This window comes from Phalacrocorax aristotelis, chromosome 3, assembly GCF_949628215.1.
Source record: "Phalacrocorax aristotelis chromosome 3, bGulAri2.1, whole genome shotgun sequence".
NCBI lineage: Eukaryota > Metazoa > Chordata > Aves > Suliformes > Phalacrocoracidae > Phalacrocorax > Phalacrocorax aristotelis.
The window spans coordinates 23,538,249-23,559,973 of NC_134278.1; the positions used below are offsets into that span (position 1 = coordinate 23,538,249).

The 21,725-nt window shown below is 37.3% G+C and overlaps 1 protein-coding gene across 2 annotated transcripts in view; it reads left to right on the plus strand.

The window, feature by feature from the left end:
* The window catches only part of MYOM2 (myomesin 2), an 82,252-nt gene that overhangs the window by 36,624 nt on the left and 23,903 nt on the right, over positions 1 to 21,725 (plus strand). The window contains exons 16-26 of one of the 2 annotated variants that reach the window (XM_075086933.1): positions 660 to 843; positions 4,167 to 4,341; positions 5,737 to 5,858; positions 8,013 to 8,204; positions 11,872 to 11,994; positions 16,325 to 16,503; positions 16,663 to 16,777; positions 17,360 to 17,516; positions 17,621 to 17,727; positions 19,778 to 19,822; positions 20,289 to 20,425. In XM_075086933.1, the coding sequence (XP_074943034.1) occupies positions 660 to 843; positions 4,167 to 4,341; positions 5,737 to 5,858; positions 8,013 to 8,204; positions 11,872 to 11,994; positions 16,325 to 16,503; positions 16,663 to 16,777; positions 17,360 to 17,516; positions 17,621 to 17,727; positions 19,778 to 19,822; positions 20,289 to 20,425 (1,536 nt within the window). Of the gene's footprint in view, positions 1 to 659; positions 844 to 4,166; positions 4,342 to 5,736; positions 5,859 to 8,012; positions 8,205 to 11,867; positions 11,995 to 16,324; positions 16,504 to 16,662; positions 16,778 to 17,359; positions 17,517 to 17,620; positions 17,728 to 19,777; positions 19,823 to 20,288; positions 20,426 to 21,725 lie in introns of both variants that reach the window. The other variant, XM_075086934.1, reaches the window with a different exon arrangement.

Below are 21,725 nucleotides of genomic sequence, written 5' to 3' on the forward strand. Positions count from 1 at the left end.
TCACTAAAATTGCTGAAAGATTCCATGACTTATTTTTATTTTGGGTCAACAGTTTATCTGGGAAACCTAATGGACAGCAGACTTCTCTCGGGGTGCTGGTTTGCTGGCTCTCTTCCACGTGCAGTTGTGATGACGATTAGCTCAGCTGCTGTACTGAAAATACGCAAAAGCAATAATTTCATTTGATGAATGCTTTTAGGGACTTGACCTTACTCAACAGAATGCATAAAGATAAAGCAGTGAGTAAAGTGACATCCCCTTCCCTAGCTTTCTGCAGAACACGTATTAGGACTTGCTTGCTTTATACTGAACCTTTGTGGTGTTCAAGTGAGTTTTGCAGGACAGGAGAGTAATTCTTTTGGGACCAATCACAGTTGACTGTCATGGCCTTCACTGAGGGCTAGCTGTATGTACAAGTGTACGTATATTGAAGTCTAGACAGGCAGGGAGACAGTGAGGTATTCAGACCTTTTTGTAGAGTAATGGAATGCATGAGCTATGAGAATTTGCATATGTTAAAGTGAGGCATTTGAGAGTGATCCTTCTCTTATAGCTCTTAAATAAATTCATGACAGGATGCGATACAGCAATATGTTCATCTTTTGACAGTTCATAGAAGTGATTCACAGCTTTTTTTTTTTTTTTTTTCTTTTTTGTAGTCCATGGTTGGCAGTGGGAGCTGGCAAAGAGTCAATGCACAGGTTGCAGTAAAATCTCCTCGCTATGCAGTGTTTGACCTTGCAGAAGGAAAATCATATGTTTTCCGAGTCTTGTCAGCAAACAAGCATGGCATCAGTGATCCATCTGAAATCACACAACCTATTCAACCCCAAGATACCATTGGTAAGGCATTAATTGTAAGGCATTAATATTAAATACAGTTGATATTTTACAAAATGTAAATAAGCAACTCTCATTATAATCAGATTAGTATAATTACATTAATAGTAATCAAATCGATTTTTGTGCCGTACTGCAAAGGATTTAAAAAACACCAAGATGCTAAATTTTAGAAACATTCCAAAATTTTCATAATGATCACTAGTCTCCTTGCTGAGACCAATACTTTTGAAAAAGTTAAATTAATTTTAGTTATTTGTTCTTCACAGTGCTCTATTAATGTTACTTGTCAAAAAATAGGATAATACAGGTTAATCGCTAACTTAGATAATTATATTGTCTGCCTCAGGTAATTATATGCTACCTAATTCCCTACAGTTTCAGCTGGATAAGGTAGCCTTTTGTGTTTTTCTTAGTATTCCAAGTTGCAGATTACTGCCTGTGCAGAATTCCTGTGGCATGCAGATGAGTAGATTTCAGGGACAGGGGAAGATACACCTACATATTCAGTGGTAACTTTCCAACTGAAAATGAAATGTTTATCCTGGGAGCACATTCAAAAACACAATTGCAAATTTAGGGAGTGGTTAATCATCTTGTGGCTCAAATATTTTTTTTGCTTTTGTAGTTTTGCGGAGGTCACATATAACAGCCCCATGTATTGACTGCTGTCACCTCAAAAGCACATATCTTACTAATACACTTGCTAGAAATATAAGAAATACTTACAGTATCTGATATACCATAGTTCACTAAATGTTGATAGATATAGCCTTCTTAATGTTTACCATAATTTAAAAAAATAAAATCCTTCACCTTTAGCTTGATCTGTAACTATATGTGATGAAATAAAAATATCTTTTGCTTTTATGTATTCTTGATTTGATGTCTCATTAATGCATATAAATTATTTAAAACATTCAACATTCCCCCAGGTAGGGAAGAAAAATACTGTATTTATTTCACTTAGTACAGAAAATAGGCTATCCCTTAGGGTTTAACACAAGATGTTCTGAATAAATCATAGCTATAGCTGAAAGCAGAAAGCAAAAGATGCTGTTTTAAAGACAAAGTGCAGGAGTATTTTCAGAGATGGAGTTTACTACCTGAGCTAAAATACGTCAGACACACATGGCTCCTTTGAGTTGCCATTTGACATTGCTGAGGGTAGCTGAGACAACTTCATGGGGATGGCAGTCATTACACAGGAATTATGGGTAACTTTCTCTCTTGAGCAGAAACTCCAAAATGACACTTAATGTTATGCAATTGAATTGAGTAGTAAAAGAATACTGAGTCCGAGATTAACAACTAAATTTAGGTGTTTCCATGTAGGCATCTACAGGAGCTGTAGAGGTCTCTGCTCCCACTGTGGCGGTTGGAGCCTGGAGGATAAGTTGGCTGATGTTGCCATAAGTTTCCCCATGGCACTGAGCTACAGAGAGTCTACATTGGGGTGACATGAATCATTTTCATGGCTCTACCAACTGCTGATCAGAGGCTCAGTGTAATTAGCCAGACATCTAGTACCTTTTCAAATGCTTTCAGTTTGCCATTTCAGAGGGATATAGGCATTCAGTATCTCCTGAGTCATTCCTAGCAGCTCCATGAAGAAGTCTTAGATGTTCTAAAATGTCCCTAAATGATTTTGTTTGGGTAACTAAATTAAACCCTAGCTCTTTGGCTATAAGGCAGCTTAAGAACAATTGCTTGTAGACACTTACCCATAAACTCCTAAATGTAGATATCTTTATCTCAGACTGAACCCATTTGATCTTACAGAGTTACTGCACAAAGTACAATAGTGTGTAAGTATTTTTATTTTGAGATTGAAAGACTAAATAAAAAAAATTCTGCCTTTCTTTTGTTTCATGGTGCTTGTAATTCTCCGCAACATATCAAACTGAGAAAACTAAAATGCCTTCAATAGGCAAGTGCTGGATGCCTCTCTTAACCTGTCATGAAAGGCTGAGACACTGCCTTAGTTCCTTACATTATGAAAGATCAGATATATATTTTATAGTGTACACACTGTGTGTTGGCCCTTATTAAGATCTTTTTTTCATTTAGATCTTGATGTTTCTGATTCTATTTATGCACATTCAGGGAGTTTAGATCCATATAATTGTGATTGGGAACACACTTGTGATTGATAACAAATGCAGTTGTTCACAACAGTGAACTTTAATTGCATGTAAAGTGAACTAGGTACTATACTACATTGGGCGAACAGTAGTCAACAGATTGAAGGAAGCTTTATCCAATTCTGCTTGGTGATGCTGAGGTTGGTCCTGGAATATTGGGTTCAGTTCTGGCTCCCGTAGTCTAGAGGAATGGTTGTAGAGGAACTGGAGAGTTCCACTGGGTGGCAACCAAGATGGCCAGGGGCCTTCACGTTGTGACCTGTGAAGACAGGTGGAGGTAGCAGGGGTTGTTTAGGTTGGTGACTTACAAAGCCAAACTGCTCTCAGCCATGCCAGATGACAAAGAAGAGGCCACAGCCACAAATTGTAGCTTAATAAATTCAGGTTGGACATACTGTCTTAGTGCAAAAGGTGAGTATGCAGTGCTGGAAGAGGTTGTGCAGGCAAGCCGTGAAATCTCCATTGTCAGAAGTTTTCAAGCCTTGGACAGACCTGTGACTAACAATCCAGTTTAGTATTGGTGATAATCCCACTCTCAGTGGTAGGTTGGACTAGATGATACCCAGAGATCCCTTCCAACCAGTCTTCCTGTGCTTCTGTGAAATCCATCTAGCTAATTTTAGTTAAACACTTAGCATTCAACCATATGCTTAAATTTGTCCTGAAAGGTGGCCTTTTCTGAATTGGAGTTGTCATTAGTTGACTGGAAGGCAGTATTTCTTAATACTCATGATATCATGCCTTTACAGTTTATGTGCATTTCTTACTGGTGCAGTAGTGCAACAGGAACTTAAGCTATACATAACCTCTTATTTGGGCGAGGACCTTTTTGTATCTGTATACCTTTATCCACACTGATATTTGAAAACATGTTCTCCTATAACTCACTTCTCAGAAAACCTATGCAAAATCAGACAGGTAGGGAACCTCATAGCTTAGAGTAAGTTCACTCTAAGTAAACAAACAGAAAAATGAATATATTTATACACACATATATAGAAGTATCCAGATTTACAGTGAAACAAATATACTAAAATATATCTCATATAGCAATATTAACATGGTAGGAGAAGCCGTAGCTGTAGTGATTAAATATTATAAAAATATAGTGTTGAATATACCTCAGCTCACTTTTATTTTTATGTATTTCATAACAGCATATGTTTTCTCTCTTTTTCTTAGTTGTCCCATCTACACCTGGTCAGGTAGTGGCCACAAGGAATACAAAAACATCTGTGGTAGTTCAATGGGATAAATCAAAACATGAAGAAGATTTATATGGCTACTACATTGACTATTCTGTGGTGGGATCAAATCGCTGGGAACCTAGTAACCATAAACCTATTAAATATAACAGGTATTGAAAATAATTTTGTATTTTGGGGAGGTTTGAAAACTGTAGGAAAGTTTCAAGCCAATTTATGTGCTAAGCAATGGTGTTATCATGAAAGGTGAATGTTGAATGAATGTGAAAAAAAAAAGTCTGCAGACTTGGAGCTAACCTTTTCAGATTGCAGGGCAGACTTTCTCCTGCCCCTTCCTGCCCCCTTTTTTTTTCCTCCAAGGAGAAGCATATTATGTCTAATCCGTGACTTTGAGTTATAAAAGAAGGTTCTAGAGACATGATTATGTATGTCTTGGACATAAGTAAGCACAAAATAAATGCCTCTCTTAAAGTCTGAATTATGTTATGGGGTAAACAGACCTGAAGTACTTGAGGAAAAGTATAAGGAGAGGGAACTCAAAAGCATTCCAGGGTGTTTACTCTTGGACCCCATAGTCTGTGGGCAGCAGAGCAAAGGGGCAGGCCATGTCTGCTATAAACATGGTGGGAAAAGTGCTTCGGCTGCTGACACTGTTGTGCAGGAAATCCAAGTATCCCACCCCAGAAACATCAGGGCTCCCTGATCTGCTACATCTATGGATAAAGGACAGCAGCCTCTGTTCCTAGTTCCCTTGTCATGACGCTAGCCCTGTCTATTTCTGCTGCTTTCTCACTCTCTCCTGAAAATATCACACTTCATTATGTGATTCTTCAAGTAATTTCCTTTGTGACAGTCATTTTATTATTTTATTTTATTATTATTATTTTACTTCTTTTATTGGAATGACTTGCCAAATGCCAAGTTTAGATGTGTAATTTATACACATCATGTTGTTGAGTGTATTTTGTCAGTTATTAATTAATTTTGAGTGACTTTGTATTCTGCTTAATCCTTTGATCAAGTAGTCAAGGAATGTGATAATAGAAAAAGTAGAGACTAATTCTTGGTCAAAGGCATTTGGACAGCACAAAAATAAGAAAAATATTTCAATTGTTCATATGTGAATGTATCCTACAATAGAATAGTTCTGACTATTCTATCTGCTACAATAATTACGTAGAACCTGAGACCAAAGTGAAAGCTATTTTTGATAGTGACTATGAAAATACAGTGAAAAATATAGTCCCTTCCCAGAATAGATTAGAATTTAGCAATCTAAAGTTCAGAGGAAATATATTACAGTTTATCTAACTTTATCTGGTAGATCAGCACTAGCAATTTAATGAGTAATGTGACTTTTGTTCCAGTGTCCCATCCAATTATATTGTACTACTTCACGTCATTGTATTACAGTTTCCCTCTTGGACATTTTCATGAAGCATCCATGAAGTTGAGCTTTCTTATTGTTGCCAAGACTTCATGTTACAGCACAGAATGGTTCCTGTAAGATACGTACTAATATGTGATGCTATTTTTATTTAACCCAGGTTTGTTGTCCATGGTTTGGAAACTGGAGAGCAGTATGTCTTCCGTGTGAAAGCTGTGAATGCTGTAGGATTCAGTGAAAACTCACAGGAGTCAGAAGCTATAACAGTACAGGCAGCCCTTAGTAAGTATGTTTCTGTGCAGCTCAGCTTCTTGTTTCTTGAATGACTGACATATTTTCAGCAATCAACTCCTTTGGTCTCATTTGCTATAACGGTACATTTTGCAGCTATTGAGCACATCACATTAGTGAAGTTTATGTTCTAGCATGTGGCTGTTCTAAAGAGAAAAGGCATTGTTAAAAAAAGAGCTTTTCATAATATCTCATAGAAATGTTGGGTCAGATTCACTGTAACGGCCAGGCTGTGTTCTGTTCCTCAGCTGTAACAAAGAAACCGTAAATCTTGATTAAGTTTGACAAGTAGCTTCTGGGTGATTTGGAGTGGTGCAAATCAGTTTAGCGCAGAATCTGTTCAGTTTAGAAGAGTTTCAGGAAACTTCATTACTGTGTGACTGGACCAAACAGAAAATTTCCTTTGGCTGCTCCAGGTTGGAGCACAATCTACCTTCTCTGGTACCCTGCAAGCAAAATTTCAGTGTAAGAGCAACCCATTGCGCAACCTTCAGTAGGAATGGTACATGCTGAGTGGAAGGCTGGATAATTATTTAGAACAAAAAGTACACAGATATCGGCTACTATGGTCCAATTTTCATTTCTGCACAGTTTCAGTTTCGTACTGAAAGATTTAAAACAGAACACCTTTCTCCTACCTGAATGGCCTCCACCTCTTGCCGAAGGATACCAACAGGCATACTTGTCAGAAATAATCCTCTAGAAGATTCATATTTCAGATTGGCTATTAGAAGATAAATCTGGATGAGACGTTACTTACAAACTTACTCTATTTGATTTTCTTTTTAGGACAAAGTGTGTCTCATATGGGTAGGTGGTGTGCAAACACTTTCACATCTATCACCCCTATGTCATAAATGCACTTGCACCTTTTATTTTGCACTGTGTGTTTGGAAGATGAGTGTTGCATGGGGTATGTCACCAAACACAGAGCACATGGATCTTACACACAATTATGGGATGCGGATGGTTTTTATCCATGTCAGTACACTTAAGTATTAAACAAGACTACTTATAGGTGACTTGCATTAGCATGGACAGATTCTTTCTGCAGTATTATTTGAAGGGCATTTATAGAAGTTTGTTAGGGTTTTTCTTATTTTTCAAGAAGCAGTAATAATTTCAAAGGCCGTGTTTTTGGCCTCTGAGTGTAACAGCACATTTGTAAAAAAAGAACAAAGGCCTATCTGTTTTCGTGCTGATCAGCTACAGCTACAAGATCAGGGAATGTATTAAGGGCCTCTGCTAACATATTCTCTTCTGAATGAGGTAAGTCACATACTCTCAAGTTATACTGGTAATTCAGCTGAAAATATCAGATGAGCTTTAGGGGCAGGAGCTTAGCCTGTACTGACTGAAGCACAGCAGGGTCAAGAACAGGGTATCTTTGGGCAAACTTTCATGCACGGACGGCAAATGCAAAACTGCTTGCTAGAAAAGGTGTTTGCTAGTAGTAGGGGTGTAAAAAGCTCAGGAAAACAGTTTTCTTAATCTCTAGGGAGATGCCTGGGTGACATTCCTGCTTCTGCTGCAGATATGAGTAAACTCATGAAGGTAAACTCATGAAGTAAATGTTTTTCCTGCCTCAACATAGGTTAAGCTAGTGAAAGCCTAAATATTTTTTATTCCTTATAGGGCAGAAAGCACTCTCAGTCTGAAGTAGGCACATGATATGAGGATAGGAGGGGAAAACCATGAAGGCCATAGATCAGAGAGACATATGACTTCATTTCATTCAAGTTTATAGCCTTTTTTTTTTCTTCTTAGGTGATTCTTACTGTACTCCAAAAGTACTTGAGCAGCTTATTTGGTTCTTATCAAGAAAAGATTTTCTGATCCATTTCAACCTTCTAGCATAATATTTGGTCTGGAGACACTTTTGCTGGCACTACCATTTCCATACCAAAGATTCCTTCTTCCTATCTCCTGAGAGGGCAGCACATTGGGCAGATGTTTCAAAAGCTTCCATGTTTATGTTTGGAGATAAAATTAGTGTTGATTAGCAGCTTTACAACTTTTGTACTGATACTCAAGTGATAGCAGTACACTGCAGAAAATAAAAGCAGTACAAAAATCACTAAACAACTTATACTCTGCAGTGTTTCAGACTCTGTCCTAACTCTCGGGATGCTTATTTCCTTCTAGCTTGTCCATCATATCCTCATGGTATCACACTTCTGAACTGTGATGGTCATTCAATGACCCTTGGATGGAAAGCACCAAAATACAGTGGAGGTTCACCAATCCTTGGTTATTATATGGATAAGCGGGAAGCTAACCATCAAAACTGGCATGAAGTCAATTCTTCCCTTATTACCCGGACGATTTATACGGTTGGTACTTTTTAATTATTATCTTTCTGGAGTCAATTTGTACTATTTCTTTGCTTTTGGCAGAGTTCTACTTTCTGGCAGAGAAGTTCATTACATACTACAACAAAACCAGGCCCTTCCATTGTGTATTTTGGAGTGCAACAAGCCTAAAAACTGAGGTAGAGAATCAGTGCCATCCCCTGCTATGAAATTCTAAGTCCAATAAGGCCATTCAGATGAGGAAACTTTTGAGGAAAGACTTGTGAAGCACATTTTTCACAAAGAACAAAATGAGCTATAAAATGCTTCATAAACTGTATTCATTAATGAACACTATATGTATCACCACTGTAATAACGTGCAGAGAAAGGATGGAAGCATTTAGCAGGACAGATGGCCATGCTGTCTGTAGAACTAGAGACTCGTAGGTGAAATGGAGATGGGCTGAGAACAAATGTAACTGTCCCTGTTCTTACTCTCAAAACCTGCCTTCAGCTGGAAAGCAAATTATATTAATAAACCTAGCACTATGCCTCATAGCCTCCTTTCCAGAGTACCAGAGCGACGATTTTAGTTTTAAAATAAATTACTTCTGGTTGCGCTTACAATGTATTCAATGTTTTTTAGAAGGGGAAAATTTTGATGTTAACTTCCATGAAGAAACGTTAGGATGATAGGATGTAGCAAGTAATTAATCAATCTGACACTTATTAGATTAACTTAAACAATCAGATTTTATTCCCAAATACTTCTTAAATTTTTTTGTGCAAATCAGCAAATTTCTTATAAACCTCAGAGAGCACGTAAGTCTTCAGCAGATATTAGACACTAAAGTAGAAAATAATGCTGCAGATATGCTCAGGAAGAATGTTCCATGCACAGAAGGCAGCAGGCAATACTTAGTGTACGCATGCTTGCGAATGAGTTTATAACTGGCACCTCTGACATGGCAGATGGAGCATGGATATGAAGAAATAAAAAAGGGGGGGTTGGGTAGGTATGAAAGGGCAAGGGCAAGGAAATACAAAGCAATGCTTTCCAGATATTTTCATTTTTTAATGCATTTGTAAACAAATGAGTAATGTAAATTATGGGAAACCGTTCAGAGTTTAATTAATTGGATATTTAAGTCTCAGTCCTGCCAGTAACTGTATTTGTGCCTTAAGGTGAATCTTCATATATTAGTTTGAATGACTAGAATCTGAAATACTGATGGGAAATAAAAGCAAGACAGCCTTTAGTAGCACAGAATATTTTATGACATACTGCAAGCACAGAAGGCCCTGAGATATACAGTACAGCACCAGGAAATCACTAAAGGTTTAACCCTCTCTGATTAAACAGTTCTATGGGAACCCCAGAAATATTCCCAGAAATAAACCTGGGATTTCAAAACCAGTTTTACAGGCTGAGCTGTTATTCTCTCTTGTGAATCACTATATAGCTCTCTACCTTCAGGAAATTCTACCTAAATTGTATTAGCGCCTGACTTTTCCTAGCTTATGTTGTTTGCTTTGGTCTTGTATTTGATGTTACCTGTGGTGGGTTGACTCTGGCTGGACTCCAGGTGCCCACCAAAGCCGGTCTATCACTCCCCTTCCTCAACAGGACATATATATATATCTAAGAGAAAACTATATTTAAATATACATTTCATATACATACAAAAAATGAAACTATAATGAAAACCTCATGGGTTGGGATAAGGGTAGGGAGAGATCACTCGCTAATTACCGTCATGGGCAAAACAGACTCTACTTGAGGAAATCAGTTTAGATTAGTACCAATCAAATCAGAGTAGGATAATGAGAAATAAGACCAAATCTTAAAAACACCTTCCCCCCACCCATCCCTTCTTCCTGGGCTCAACTTCACTTCCAGTTATCTCTACTTACTCCCTGTGAGGGTTGCAGGGGGACAGGGAATGGGGGGCTGTGGTCAGTTTATTACATCTCTGCCACTCTGCCCTCCTCACACTCTTCCCTTGCTCCAGCGTGGGGTCCCTCCCACAGGACACAGTCCTCCACCAACTGCTCCAGTGTGGGCCCTTTCCATGGGGTCACAAGCCCTTCAGGAACTGACTGCTCCAGCCTTGGTCCCCTATGGGTTCACAGGTCCAGCCAGGAACCTGCTCCAGCCCAGGCTTCCCATGGGGTCACAACCTCCTTCAGGTGCATCTACCTGCTTTCAGCATAGGGGCCTCCACAGGCTACAGGTGGATATCTGCTGCACCATGGACCTCCATGGGCTGCAGGGGCACAGCCTGCCTCACCATGGTCTTCAGCACAGGCTGCAGGGGAATCTCTGCTCCAGCACCTGGAGCACCTCCTCCCCCTCCTTCTTCACTATCCTTGATGTCTGCAGATTGTTTCTCTCACATAGTCTCACTCCTATCTCTGGCTACTTCTGCACAGAATTTTTTTCCCCGGTCTTAAATATGTTATCCCAGAGGCACTGTTACCATCGCTGATGGGCTTGACCTTGGCCAGCGTCGGGTCCATCTTGGAGCTGGCTGGCACTGGATCTATTGGACATAGGGGAAGGTTCTAGCGGCTTGTCACAGAAGCCACCTCTGCAGCCCGCCCACTACCAAAACCTTGCCACACAAACCCAGTATACTACACCATCATATATTTATTATAATCCCATCATACGTTTGTTACAATTAAAAAATCACCCCAAAATCCTTTTTTATGTCACATTATCGCAGATAAAATAGTTTTAGTTCATTTATTAATGAAAATCGAAAACTGTTCAATCTCTCCACTAGGAATACTACTCTCTACTGCCTCTTTCTCTTGAGACATATAATTAAATATAATTTTGGGAATATTATGCAGAGGGCTGAAGTGTAGAAGACTTGTTTATTATATTTAGGTTGTCTGGAAGAGGAAGGATGGAAGAGGGCTGCTACTATGATGCACTCAGGGGGTCAAGAAGTCATGCCTTATAGCTTTTCTACTTTGAACTGAAAATCTGAGATGGTGATGTAGGGATGGACTCATTAGATAAGTAAGGGCCCATTCACCAGGACGCTTGCAGAGGTATAGCACAGATTCTGGTCATCCTGTTTCCAGTGCTTACTTCCTCACTTTGTAATGGTAGGTAATATTAAAAGAAAGATGCGATGCACACTAGCCAGAAAAAATTACTGAGAGAGTCTTCCCCAAAGTTATATCAGCACACTGCTGAACTAATTGGATTGGCTCTCCCTTTAGTTTCCTGTTGTTTTCCTTTCTCCCCTGGTCAGTTCACTCTGACCTCTTTAGACCAAAACACCACTTGAACTCTTGCTTAAGTGAATGGCTTATGAATAACCATTCATAAGCAATGCAAGAAGGTATTTCATGTTAAACCACTCACCTGTAAGTATCTGCTAGTGGTCATTCGCTGAGTGGGCTCCCTGGACCTTTGCTCTAACCTTTTACAGCCTCTCATGCCAATATATTGAGTGCTTAGTTGTTATTCCTAGGATGATGTGTCTGAAGCACGGAAGTATGATGTCGATCTCTGTAATGTGTTTAGTTTAAGAGTAAAATCTTCAAATTAGATTCTTCCAGTGCTCCAGCACAGCAGTAAGGCCTGATAATTAATTAACCAATGTCAGGATGCTTATTTTTAAGTATTAAATTTATCAAAAGAATATAAATCATGGCTTTTGATATATTGAATTGTTTTCTCAAAAAAGGTAGAGGATTTGACAGAAGATGCCTTCTACGAATTCAAAGTAGCTGCTGCAAATCTGGTTGGAATAGGTCAACCTTCAGATCCCAGTGAACATTTCAAGTGTAAAGCCTGGACTATGCCAGAACCTGGTAAGTCTATTACTTCCTCATGAATTTCCATTCAATATAATCTCCTTAAAACACAGTCAGTGTAATGTTCCAGCCAAACTCTGCTGGATGTCTTTTGGTTAATTTCTGCCATATTACCTGGTGAGCTTACCATTTCTTCCAGGGTCTCCTGTTAAAAGCTAACTCCACATCCTCACTGATGACATTGCATGTCCTGTGAAGTGGGTGACCTTTACTTAGCTTGCTAAGTATCTCCTCCTTTCACTGCCCACATCAGCTCAGAAGGGAAAGTCTTCAGCCTTTAGTCTGTTTTTACCTGTCTCAGCTCTTCACCCCCAGTCCTACAAGCTACACCTCAGGCTAGCCACCTATACAGTAGATAGGCATCCCTGCACCATAACTGCAGTCTATTAAGAATATTCCTGGAGTTTCAGACTCCAAAAATATGTCTTTTGTTCATAAATAAGATATGACTGGGGCCTATTTCTTCACATAGAGGCAAGTAGCAAAATATAGCTCGTACTTTACAGCTAAAATCTCCCCATCTCAACTAGTATGCCCTTACTTATGTGTTTTTCCCAGGTTGTACCCAGGTGTTACCTGAGAGATTATTATTAGTCAGGTGTTAGAATAAATGCGCTAGCAAACACAGAGTAGGAATGACTGCATGTTAGTATTCAAACCTGTGTTTAGGTTTTCTGTAGTTTAGCAGTGTAGATATAGCTGAAGACTGTTAATTGCCACGCTAACTCTGTAAAATATGTTGAACAAGACGTACTGTGAATTCAAGACCCCCAGCAAAAGAAAGTAAAACTTTAACCTACCTCATGTAAGCATATACATTTTTGCCTAAATGTTAGATAGCTAGGGAATTGGTTCCTCTTAGTAATGCCTGAGTTCTATAGATTATCTATGAAAGGGTTTTTGAAGGCCCATCAGCTTATTTTATAACACCCTCACTCATGCTGAGCAACAATTTTGCTGCAACTATTTCTGATGTCTGGTAATGATTTGCCTAAACAAAGGGTGTCACATAATGAAAACACAGGCACCTACCCCTTTAGTATATTTCTACCTCCTTTTCCTCAAAATGCTGTAAAATACTGCTGTGTTGCTAAATTGATTCTATTTATGACACTGAGCTTTGGTATGCAATTAAGGATCCATTCTAATACTTGTTACGTCGTCAGGATCTGTCTGACACCTACACACATCTGTTTCATGCCTAAATGTTCATGCAGTTATTTTCTCAGTAAAGAAAAAAAATCCAACCCCTAAATCTGGTTTCATAAAACTATTGGAATTTTTAGTGATTTCAAAAAGACATAATTAACATAAGAAGGCAGGAAAATTTGTTTTCTATACTATGTTGTACATAAAAAGTAATTCTTGCCTGGAACAAGAAACAATTCAGTAAGATCGTGGAATCACTTACTAGGACAGACTCTCAGATGTCATCTAATTCAACTGATTGCCCACACACAGAATCAGCTATCCCTATCTTATTGACAGAGGCTTGTCTAATCCATCCTTAAAGACTTATACTCATGAAAATATCCTGGTTGTTTGGACAGGATCTATTTTATAATATTATGCTTACAATTTAAAAGTTTTTCTAATATTCCCGAATCTTTCTTCCTGCAATTTAAGCCTGTTTGCTTCTTGCCCTGTCCACCAAGGACATGAAGAAGAGATTATTCTTTTCCTCTTGGCAACAGCTTTTCTATGTGTTTAAAGCCTTTATCAGACCCCTAGCTTTCCCCTTAAGTTGACAAAATCCAGTTCATGGAACCTTTCCCCATAGATCATGTATTCCCTATCTCTAAATAAACAAAATTTTTTACTGTTCTTTGAACTTTTTCTAGTTGGTTTAAGTCTGTTTTGAATGGCAGTGCACAAACTGGAGACATTATTTAAATTAAAGTTTTTTCAGTCCTGAGCAGAGAAATGGTAACTCTACACCTCCTACATTATTTGCCTGCTTACAAATTCCCTTCCATTTGTATCTTTAAAAAAAATCCTTACAGTGTTATACTATATTCCAAGTTTATCTCTTTTTAATAGCCAGATTCTTTTCTGCAGAGCTACTTGCCAGGGAGTTGTTCTGCACGCTTCCTAGCTAAATTCTTCTGAGTTCATAAATCTTACCTTCTGGATTTAATGAAATGGCAAAGCTGTCAATAACAAAATGTTTAATCTCCTGACCTTAACTCCCTTCATGTTAATTACATTTTCTTACCATTTTGTAATATTTAGTATAAATGCATCATCAGTGGAACGATTATTTTCCTCAAAGACGGGATCTGTGGTTTATACTCTCTACAGTGTTTTCAAAACATCAATGAAATGGTCTGTGTAAACAAGGGAAGATTATCCTTCATTTTAAATGATATATAAAGAAATAAAATAAAAGGCACTTTCAGGAAATGAAGAGGGTGAAATTTCCATTTTCATAATGAACAATCTGACCTTTCTACTCCTCATCTGATTACATTGTTCTCATTATGAAACTACTTGAACCGAGAGTATTGCATTCTTCCTGCTTAAAAAAACACCACAGGCAAACAACCCCCTTTCCCCCAAACTGCCAAACCTGTGAAAATATTTCACAAGCCTTTTTTAGAATAAGTTTTAAACAATGGCTTAGCAATAATGAAATGAAATAATTGAGATTTAAGGCTGGAAGAAAGAGGCTGACCCCCTCTTCCCTGACTTACTAAAGCTACTGAAGACTAATGTAATGTGACTGCAATATACTCCCAGTGTCAACGAAATATTCTTCCACCTTTTGTTATGGAAGTGAGGTTTCCTTAGAAAAGCCAAAACCCCTTGCAGGATTTCCAGCATGAGTGATGGATTCCTTGCCCAGAGCCCATAATTATTTCATCCTTCTGCAGAACTCTGTAAGCCTCAGTGAGTTAGCAATGATAGCTAATGAATTATTTTAAATTACTGAAAAAAAGAGAAAAGTCTGTGGTCTCAGAATCCTCAGAATAGAACATACGTCATTACACATTTTCCTCCACTGTCTAGATTTCTAGCAGATGCATCTGCCAGTGGAATTTTAATTATCTGTGGATATATAGACATTTAGGTTGGGATTTTTAAAGAGCCCTGAGAGAGAGTCCTTGAAAATTTCAGTCTTTCCGTGAACAATATAGTATTTATCCTCATAAGGTCTCCAACGGGTACTTATATGCTTCTTTTCTGAAATGTGCTTATCCACTATGGAAAAACATTTTTCTGCTGTTTCTTTGCTGTGTATTTGCTGAATAACATCCTTTACAAATTTCAAGTTCATTCATCACTGGTTAGCATCATGTAGGCTGGAAAGGCAATCAGGTTTATGTGTAAGGTTTTTCTACTTTTTTTTATTTTAAATGGTGAGACATTGTAGGGAAAAGTAATACCTTGAATTAGGCCAAACTGACAACACTGAGAAAATCTCTAAGTCTCAGGTACATTCAGGTTTCCCTACTGTAAATTTAAAGCAGAAAAAGCAATCTTCCAGATACATTATTTGGCTGAATACCAGTATTCTGTCATGGGTGTTTTCACCGTGGTAGGAAACTGATACGATTATGCTTTTATACTCTACTGGTATAAATACTTATCAGGAGTATTGTAAAAAATGAATGCTACAAGTTAAACTGAATAGCACTAGAACAGTTAAGTGAAGGAGAAGGAAAGTATAGTAGGGAGAACATAACCTGATAGCTGCAAAGATATGAACTCTCACTTATTAATAGAGCATCAGGATGTTTTTGGCATAGATCCTAACAGATATCCTCTTGAGAAGTTCATCTTGGCTATCATTGTCCACCTCACAATGAAAAATTCTTCTGTCAGGGAACAAGAAGCCTGATCCAAAGTCCACTGGTGCCAGTGGGTTTTGGATTAGTCTGAAGGATCATGGTTCGTATATCCCAACAAAAAATAAAAATCCTAATGCTAAACTGTAACCCTGAGTCAGGCTCAGTGAAGCAACATTGATGTGGGGCTCGTGATTGAAATAATAGACAAGAAACCTCTGTCACTTGTTGAAAATTTTAAACTGCATGGATTTTCCTCATGAATAACTTTCCCTTAAAATGGTGTTAACTGAGATCTAGCTAAGAATGTATGCTTCAGAATACTGGTTCCACTCACTGCATAAAGCAGGTCTTGCTGTATACAGCCATGAGTGGAAAATGGCCTAAATACCACATATACCAGGTTTATTGTAAAGGGTGAGATTTTTGAAAGCAAGCACAGTCAAAACAAAGTTGAAGTGGTGTAACTTGTCCTCTGAAGGGCCGTTTGCCAAACTTTATTATACTGAAGTGAACTTCCAATATTTTAATTATTTTAGGTCCTGCTTATGATCTCACGATTTGTGAAGTTAGAAATACATCACTGGTTCTTCTGTGGAAAGCTCCTGTGTATGAAGGCAAAAGCCCTATTACTGGGTATTTAGTAGACTATAAGGAAGTAGATACAGAAGACTGGATCACTGCTAATGAAAAACCTACTTCGAAGCGCTATTTTAAGGTAACATTTTCATTAATTTAAAACTGAGTTCTAAAAACATCCGATTGAGTAAAACAAATATGTGTTTTTGAACTTGGGCTTCTGTGAACATCTTCATTTAAGTAAATGAAAGTGTTTAGATTGTTTTTTAAATTGGCTTTGCTCTTTATCTTGTTCAAGGTCACTGATTTACATGAGGGCCATACCTATGTTTTCAAAGTTCGTGCAGTGAATGATGCTGGGGTAGGCAAGTCATCTGAGATATCTGAACCAGTGCTTGTTGAGGCACGGCCAGGTAACAAACTAGTTTATCTCCTCTGCTTCTAAAATGCTGAAATACTTAGAAGTGAATTTAATCAATCTGATTTGATACCATAGCACAGATAAGTATTTCAAGAGTTAAGAAGCTATTAGCCTTAAAGCTTAAAGAAAAAACCGTGTGGATGGAGAGGTACTATCAAGACTTTTTGCTTTACTTACTACAGGAAATATTTGATAATTGGTTATTTTAGTTTATATTCTCATAAACAAAGGTGCTACTTGCTGTGAGTGTGAAGAAGTCTGACATTTATTAAAGCTTCAAGAGTGATAATAAAATTAATTAAACTGTTCATATCTTCTCATATTCAATTTCATTTTATAGATTTGTTTCTCAATAAGTATTTATTATTTTTAGTATTTTTTTTGTGTAGAGTAAGAATCTTGCTAGTATGTGGTGCTGAGTCAGCATATGACATAAACATGCTTCAAGACCTGCAACTAAGATCAGTATCTATTAGTGAAGAGGGACAAAATTTGCATGGGCTTTAGTAATTTCTGAATTGCAGCTTGAAAGAGAGATGCAACCTTGATATTTGAGCTGATTCCAATTTTGCAGGAACAAAAGAAATCTCTTCAGGTGTGGATGATGAGGGTAATATTTACTTGGCTTTTGAATGCAAAGAAGCTACAGATGCATCTCATTTTGTGTGGGGTAAATCGTATGAGGAGATTGAGGATTCTGATAAGTTTAAGATTGAAACAGAAGGAAATCAGTAAGTCATACCAGTCAATTAAATTCTTAGAAGTTTGTTCTGTTAAAAATCTCAATAACACAAGAGACTCCACTAATTATATCCTCCTTTATTCATTATTTTAGTTCTAAGCTGTACTTCAAAAATCCTGATAAATCAGACTTGGGAACTTACTCTATCTCAGTTACTGACACAGATGGGGTTTCCTCCAGCTTCATTATGGATGATGAAGGTAAGATCCTTACAATCTCAAGTCTTTCTTCATTTTATCACCTCAACTGCACTAAAAATTATTAAAAAAAACCCCAAACAAACCCCAAAACCAAACCTAAACAAAAAACCCCACCAAAATGCCACAACTCTCACATTCATTCCTATGGTTTAAGGCAAACCAAAAAAGACCACACAACAGGCTTTGTGTGATTATTTATTTTTCTGATAATCACAATAATAAAAGTTGGGATAACTTAAGGCCATATTTTCTTTAAAAAAAGATAAAGAATATGCCCAGTTAGAATTGTTCTCTTTATGCTGGGACTGTAATGCTGTTTGCAAATATCTGTTACACTTTCAGTTAAATGTCTGAAAATGTTGCTTTTTTCACTGTTTTGTGAATCCCTTTCTCTAGTATGTCACTTTTGCTGTGCTTTGAATTTATAGCCTTTCACATCTTATAATAATTAATTCTCTGTTAGCTGTAAAGCTAGCATCAGATCTCTGCTTACCAAGGAACTTAATACAGAGGCAGACCTTGAGGCTCTAGATATAGTTTCATAAGACTGAGATGCAGAGAATTAGTGAAAAGAGTGTGAGAAAAAGGATGCTGCTTTAACAATATCTGAATACATGGTGTTAAATGATCCTTTGCTTAAATTTAGAGTAGTTTTGTTTTATTTCATTGCAGCAATTTTGTTTCATTGGAGTTGCAATGAATTTGCTTCAGTCTGACTTTGGTTTACCATTGAGAGATGCTGAGGTGAAAGGCAAAGTGGGAACTTTGCTATTCTTAAATGGCACAAAAATTACTTTGGTGCTTTCCCAGTCCACAGGCTGTAATTTCTATACACAGTTCCTTAAGCATGAAAATCTTACCTTCTTTCTAAGTCATTTAAGGAGAGGAGATGAGACTGAGTGTGAGTCTAATAGTAGGCAGGACTTTATCGCAGTGCAAATCAGGTCAAATCTCCCATTCAAAGTAGGAGTTGAGAAGAAATCCATGTGCAGCCACAGAAAACACTGTTCTCCAGAACATGGACCATTTATGTGGACTCTTAGTCATTACCAATACCTTCTTTCTTCTAGGGAAGATAAACTTGTAATATTTTTAATTTGCCAATGAATACTGTAGGAAAAGACTGATATGCATTCGATCATAAGAACTTTGCTTTGGCTTAGTTTGAAGCGTCACTGAAACCTGTCTGTAGGTCTTGTCACCATCAGTCCTACCTTCGAAGGCTTTTTTGTAGAAGAGCATTGAGGTGTTTCCCATCCCACACTTAGCTTGTGCCTTCCCTGGTCATATCTGTCACACAAAATCACACTTTTATTTGTACTAGATCCCTGCACAAGTGTCAGATTTTGTATCTTAGCACTGAAACCTGTTATTTCACTGCCCACTTATTTCCTTAAATGGTATAAATTCTCCTGTAATTTTGCTAAATTCTTGATCATGCCATAAATCCTTGCTAATTTCCCCTAGTCTTTACATTATCTGTAAATTTGGAATTGACAGTAATGTTCATTTTCCAAATCTTTATTAGTAATGAATATGATAAATAGGGTTAGTATGAAAATCTAACAAAGTGATTTCTAGACTCTCATGCAACCTTCATGAGGATTTAGTGCATTAAATAGAACTTTCTGTGCCTCTTCCAGACTAATTTGCACTCAGTCTTGTTTCCTGCCACAGTAAAACAAGCTTTTCAGGTATGGTGTCAGAAAGAAAGTCAGCAGGTAAAGGAACCTCATACACGGCTTAGAAGTTATTGTCTCCCATCTTTAATTTAAATCCCATAGAGAGTTTAAAATAGGTTCCTCCTTTGTTTAGATTCTTTTGTATAAGAGAGTGTGCATGAAAATGCATGAAATAGGAACACTTGTTAAATCCATGTATCAGAATTTTAAGTTTCTTAAATCTTATTTTTTAGTCATTTTCCGAAGAGTTGGGTATTTCACATATCAGTCTTAAGATTATCTGCTGATGCTGATACCTTATTTGACACTTGTTTTCTGACTGTATTTTTCAGAATAAATGAAAACATGAGTATTTTTCTTAATTTCAGAGTTAGAACGTCTGATGGAATTAAGCAATGAAATAAAGAATCCAAGTAAGTTGAAGATCTGAATGTATTTGATACTTCTAGAAGAAATATAATTACATACTTATGACTGGAGTTCCACAAAGGTTCTTCCTGAGACAATGGCAGTTTAATTTTTCAGGGAACAACTTGTTTCCTTATCTTTCCATTCATTTAGAAGAATATTAGTTTGCATTGAATAAAATCATCATTGCCTAAATGTCTTTCAAAGTTTAACTTTTACAACAGTCTATAGGTTGCACTAGCCGATTCCTTAAAAAATGTGCAACTATAAGCTGTAAATTCTTTTCTCCCTTTGAGGAATTAATTTAAAAATCAGCCAAAGACAGCATTAGACATGTTTCTCCTGCATAAAATTTATTCTATATCCAGCATTCCATAAATAATAGGGAGATACTAATATTTTACTATAATAGTCCTTTTTTCTCACAAGGATTCAGTCATTATTGACTTTTGATTGCTTTTCTTTCTGCAGCAATACCTCTGAAATCAGAATTAGCTTATCAGGTTCTTGACAAAGGAGAAGTTCGTTTCTGGATTCAGGCTGAAAGCTTATCACCAGATTCTACCTTCAGATTCGTTATTAATGATAAAGAAGTTGAAAACAGTGACGTAAGTACATACTGAGTACTATATATATGTATATGATTTTGTTTAATAAACCTTTACACATTAATAGATATTCTATTTTTATAGTTGCTTAAAACCATTTTATTAAGGTCAGATAATACCTGAAAGGAATGACAATCCTCAACTTGAATCTTTTTGCAGTATGAAATTCTTTTCCAAAGTGAGCCTATTAATACCAAAAAAAGAGGGCAAAGTTTAACACTCAGACGTATTTGGGTAGCTAGACAACCCACAGCCAAAGAGAAGGAGAAATTACATGCAGACCAGTATTAAACACATCTGATTAAAAGTAGTGCACAAATATTTTAGGAAAATAGCTCAAGCTGCTTCAAGTACAGTTTTGGACTCCAAACCAGCAAGACATGCTGTTCCCAGAGACTCTCTGCGGCTACTGCTACTAGTTTTACATGTAACGTGGAAGCACTTGACAATGCAACAATGGTCATAGACATAAAACTTTTAGACGGTGTCACTATCTTTTTTTTTTTTTTTTTTTTTTTTTTTGGTCTTATTTTTAGATTTTGGCCTAGACACTAAATGACCATTGAATGGCTACAAAGAAATGAAAGGGTGGGCCACCAGCTTCCTGCATTTTTATAATTCTAGGAAGACCTTTCATAGAAAGAGACACAAAAAAGTGGTCGGAAGAAAGCAAGGTCATGCCTTTGCAGGACTGGTGTATGGTTCATCTACTGGGCATGAAGTACAGCAGTGGAAATGTCTTTTCCTATGAGGAATCCACCTCCAGTGCAGCTATTGGAAAGGTTCAGTTTATTCCTGAGGACGCAAAGCCTGGTTTTATCCAGAGAAGCTTATCAGCATTTTTATACCATAGAAAAGCAAAGACCATTTACCTTAATTACATATTGACAAGTGGAAGAAGTGTTTCTGAGTAAAATACTTATCTGCTTTTCTTACTTTAAGAAGTAATAAACTATAGCACTGAAAACCTGAATATTAGTGACTAGGATGTATTGAAATGGCAATATTCTGTCTTGGCAGTGTTAGTTGAACAGAACAAGCTATTTTTAGTTCGCATATGTTTTGTAAGTGTTGACATCAGAGAGAGTCTTGAAGTGGAGCTGCATTATTTCAAATCTTTAATTAGTAACCCACAGGTGACATTTACTTTTGGAGACTGATGATATTTTTGTGGAAAGTCACATAAAAGCCTAGTATTTATGGTGCCCATAAAATCATTGAACTTCATCTTGCTGCATAATGGCAATAGTTAGAAGCCTAATTACACTCTAAAACCTGCCTGGAGACTGGGCTACAGTCA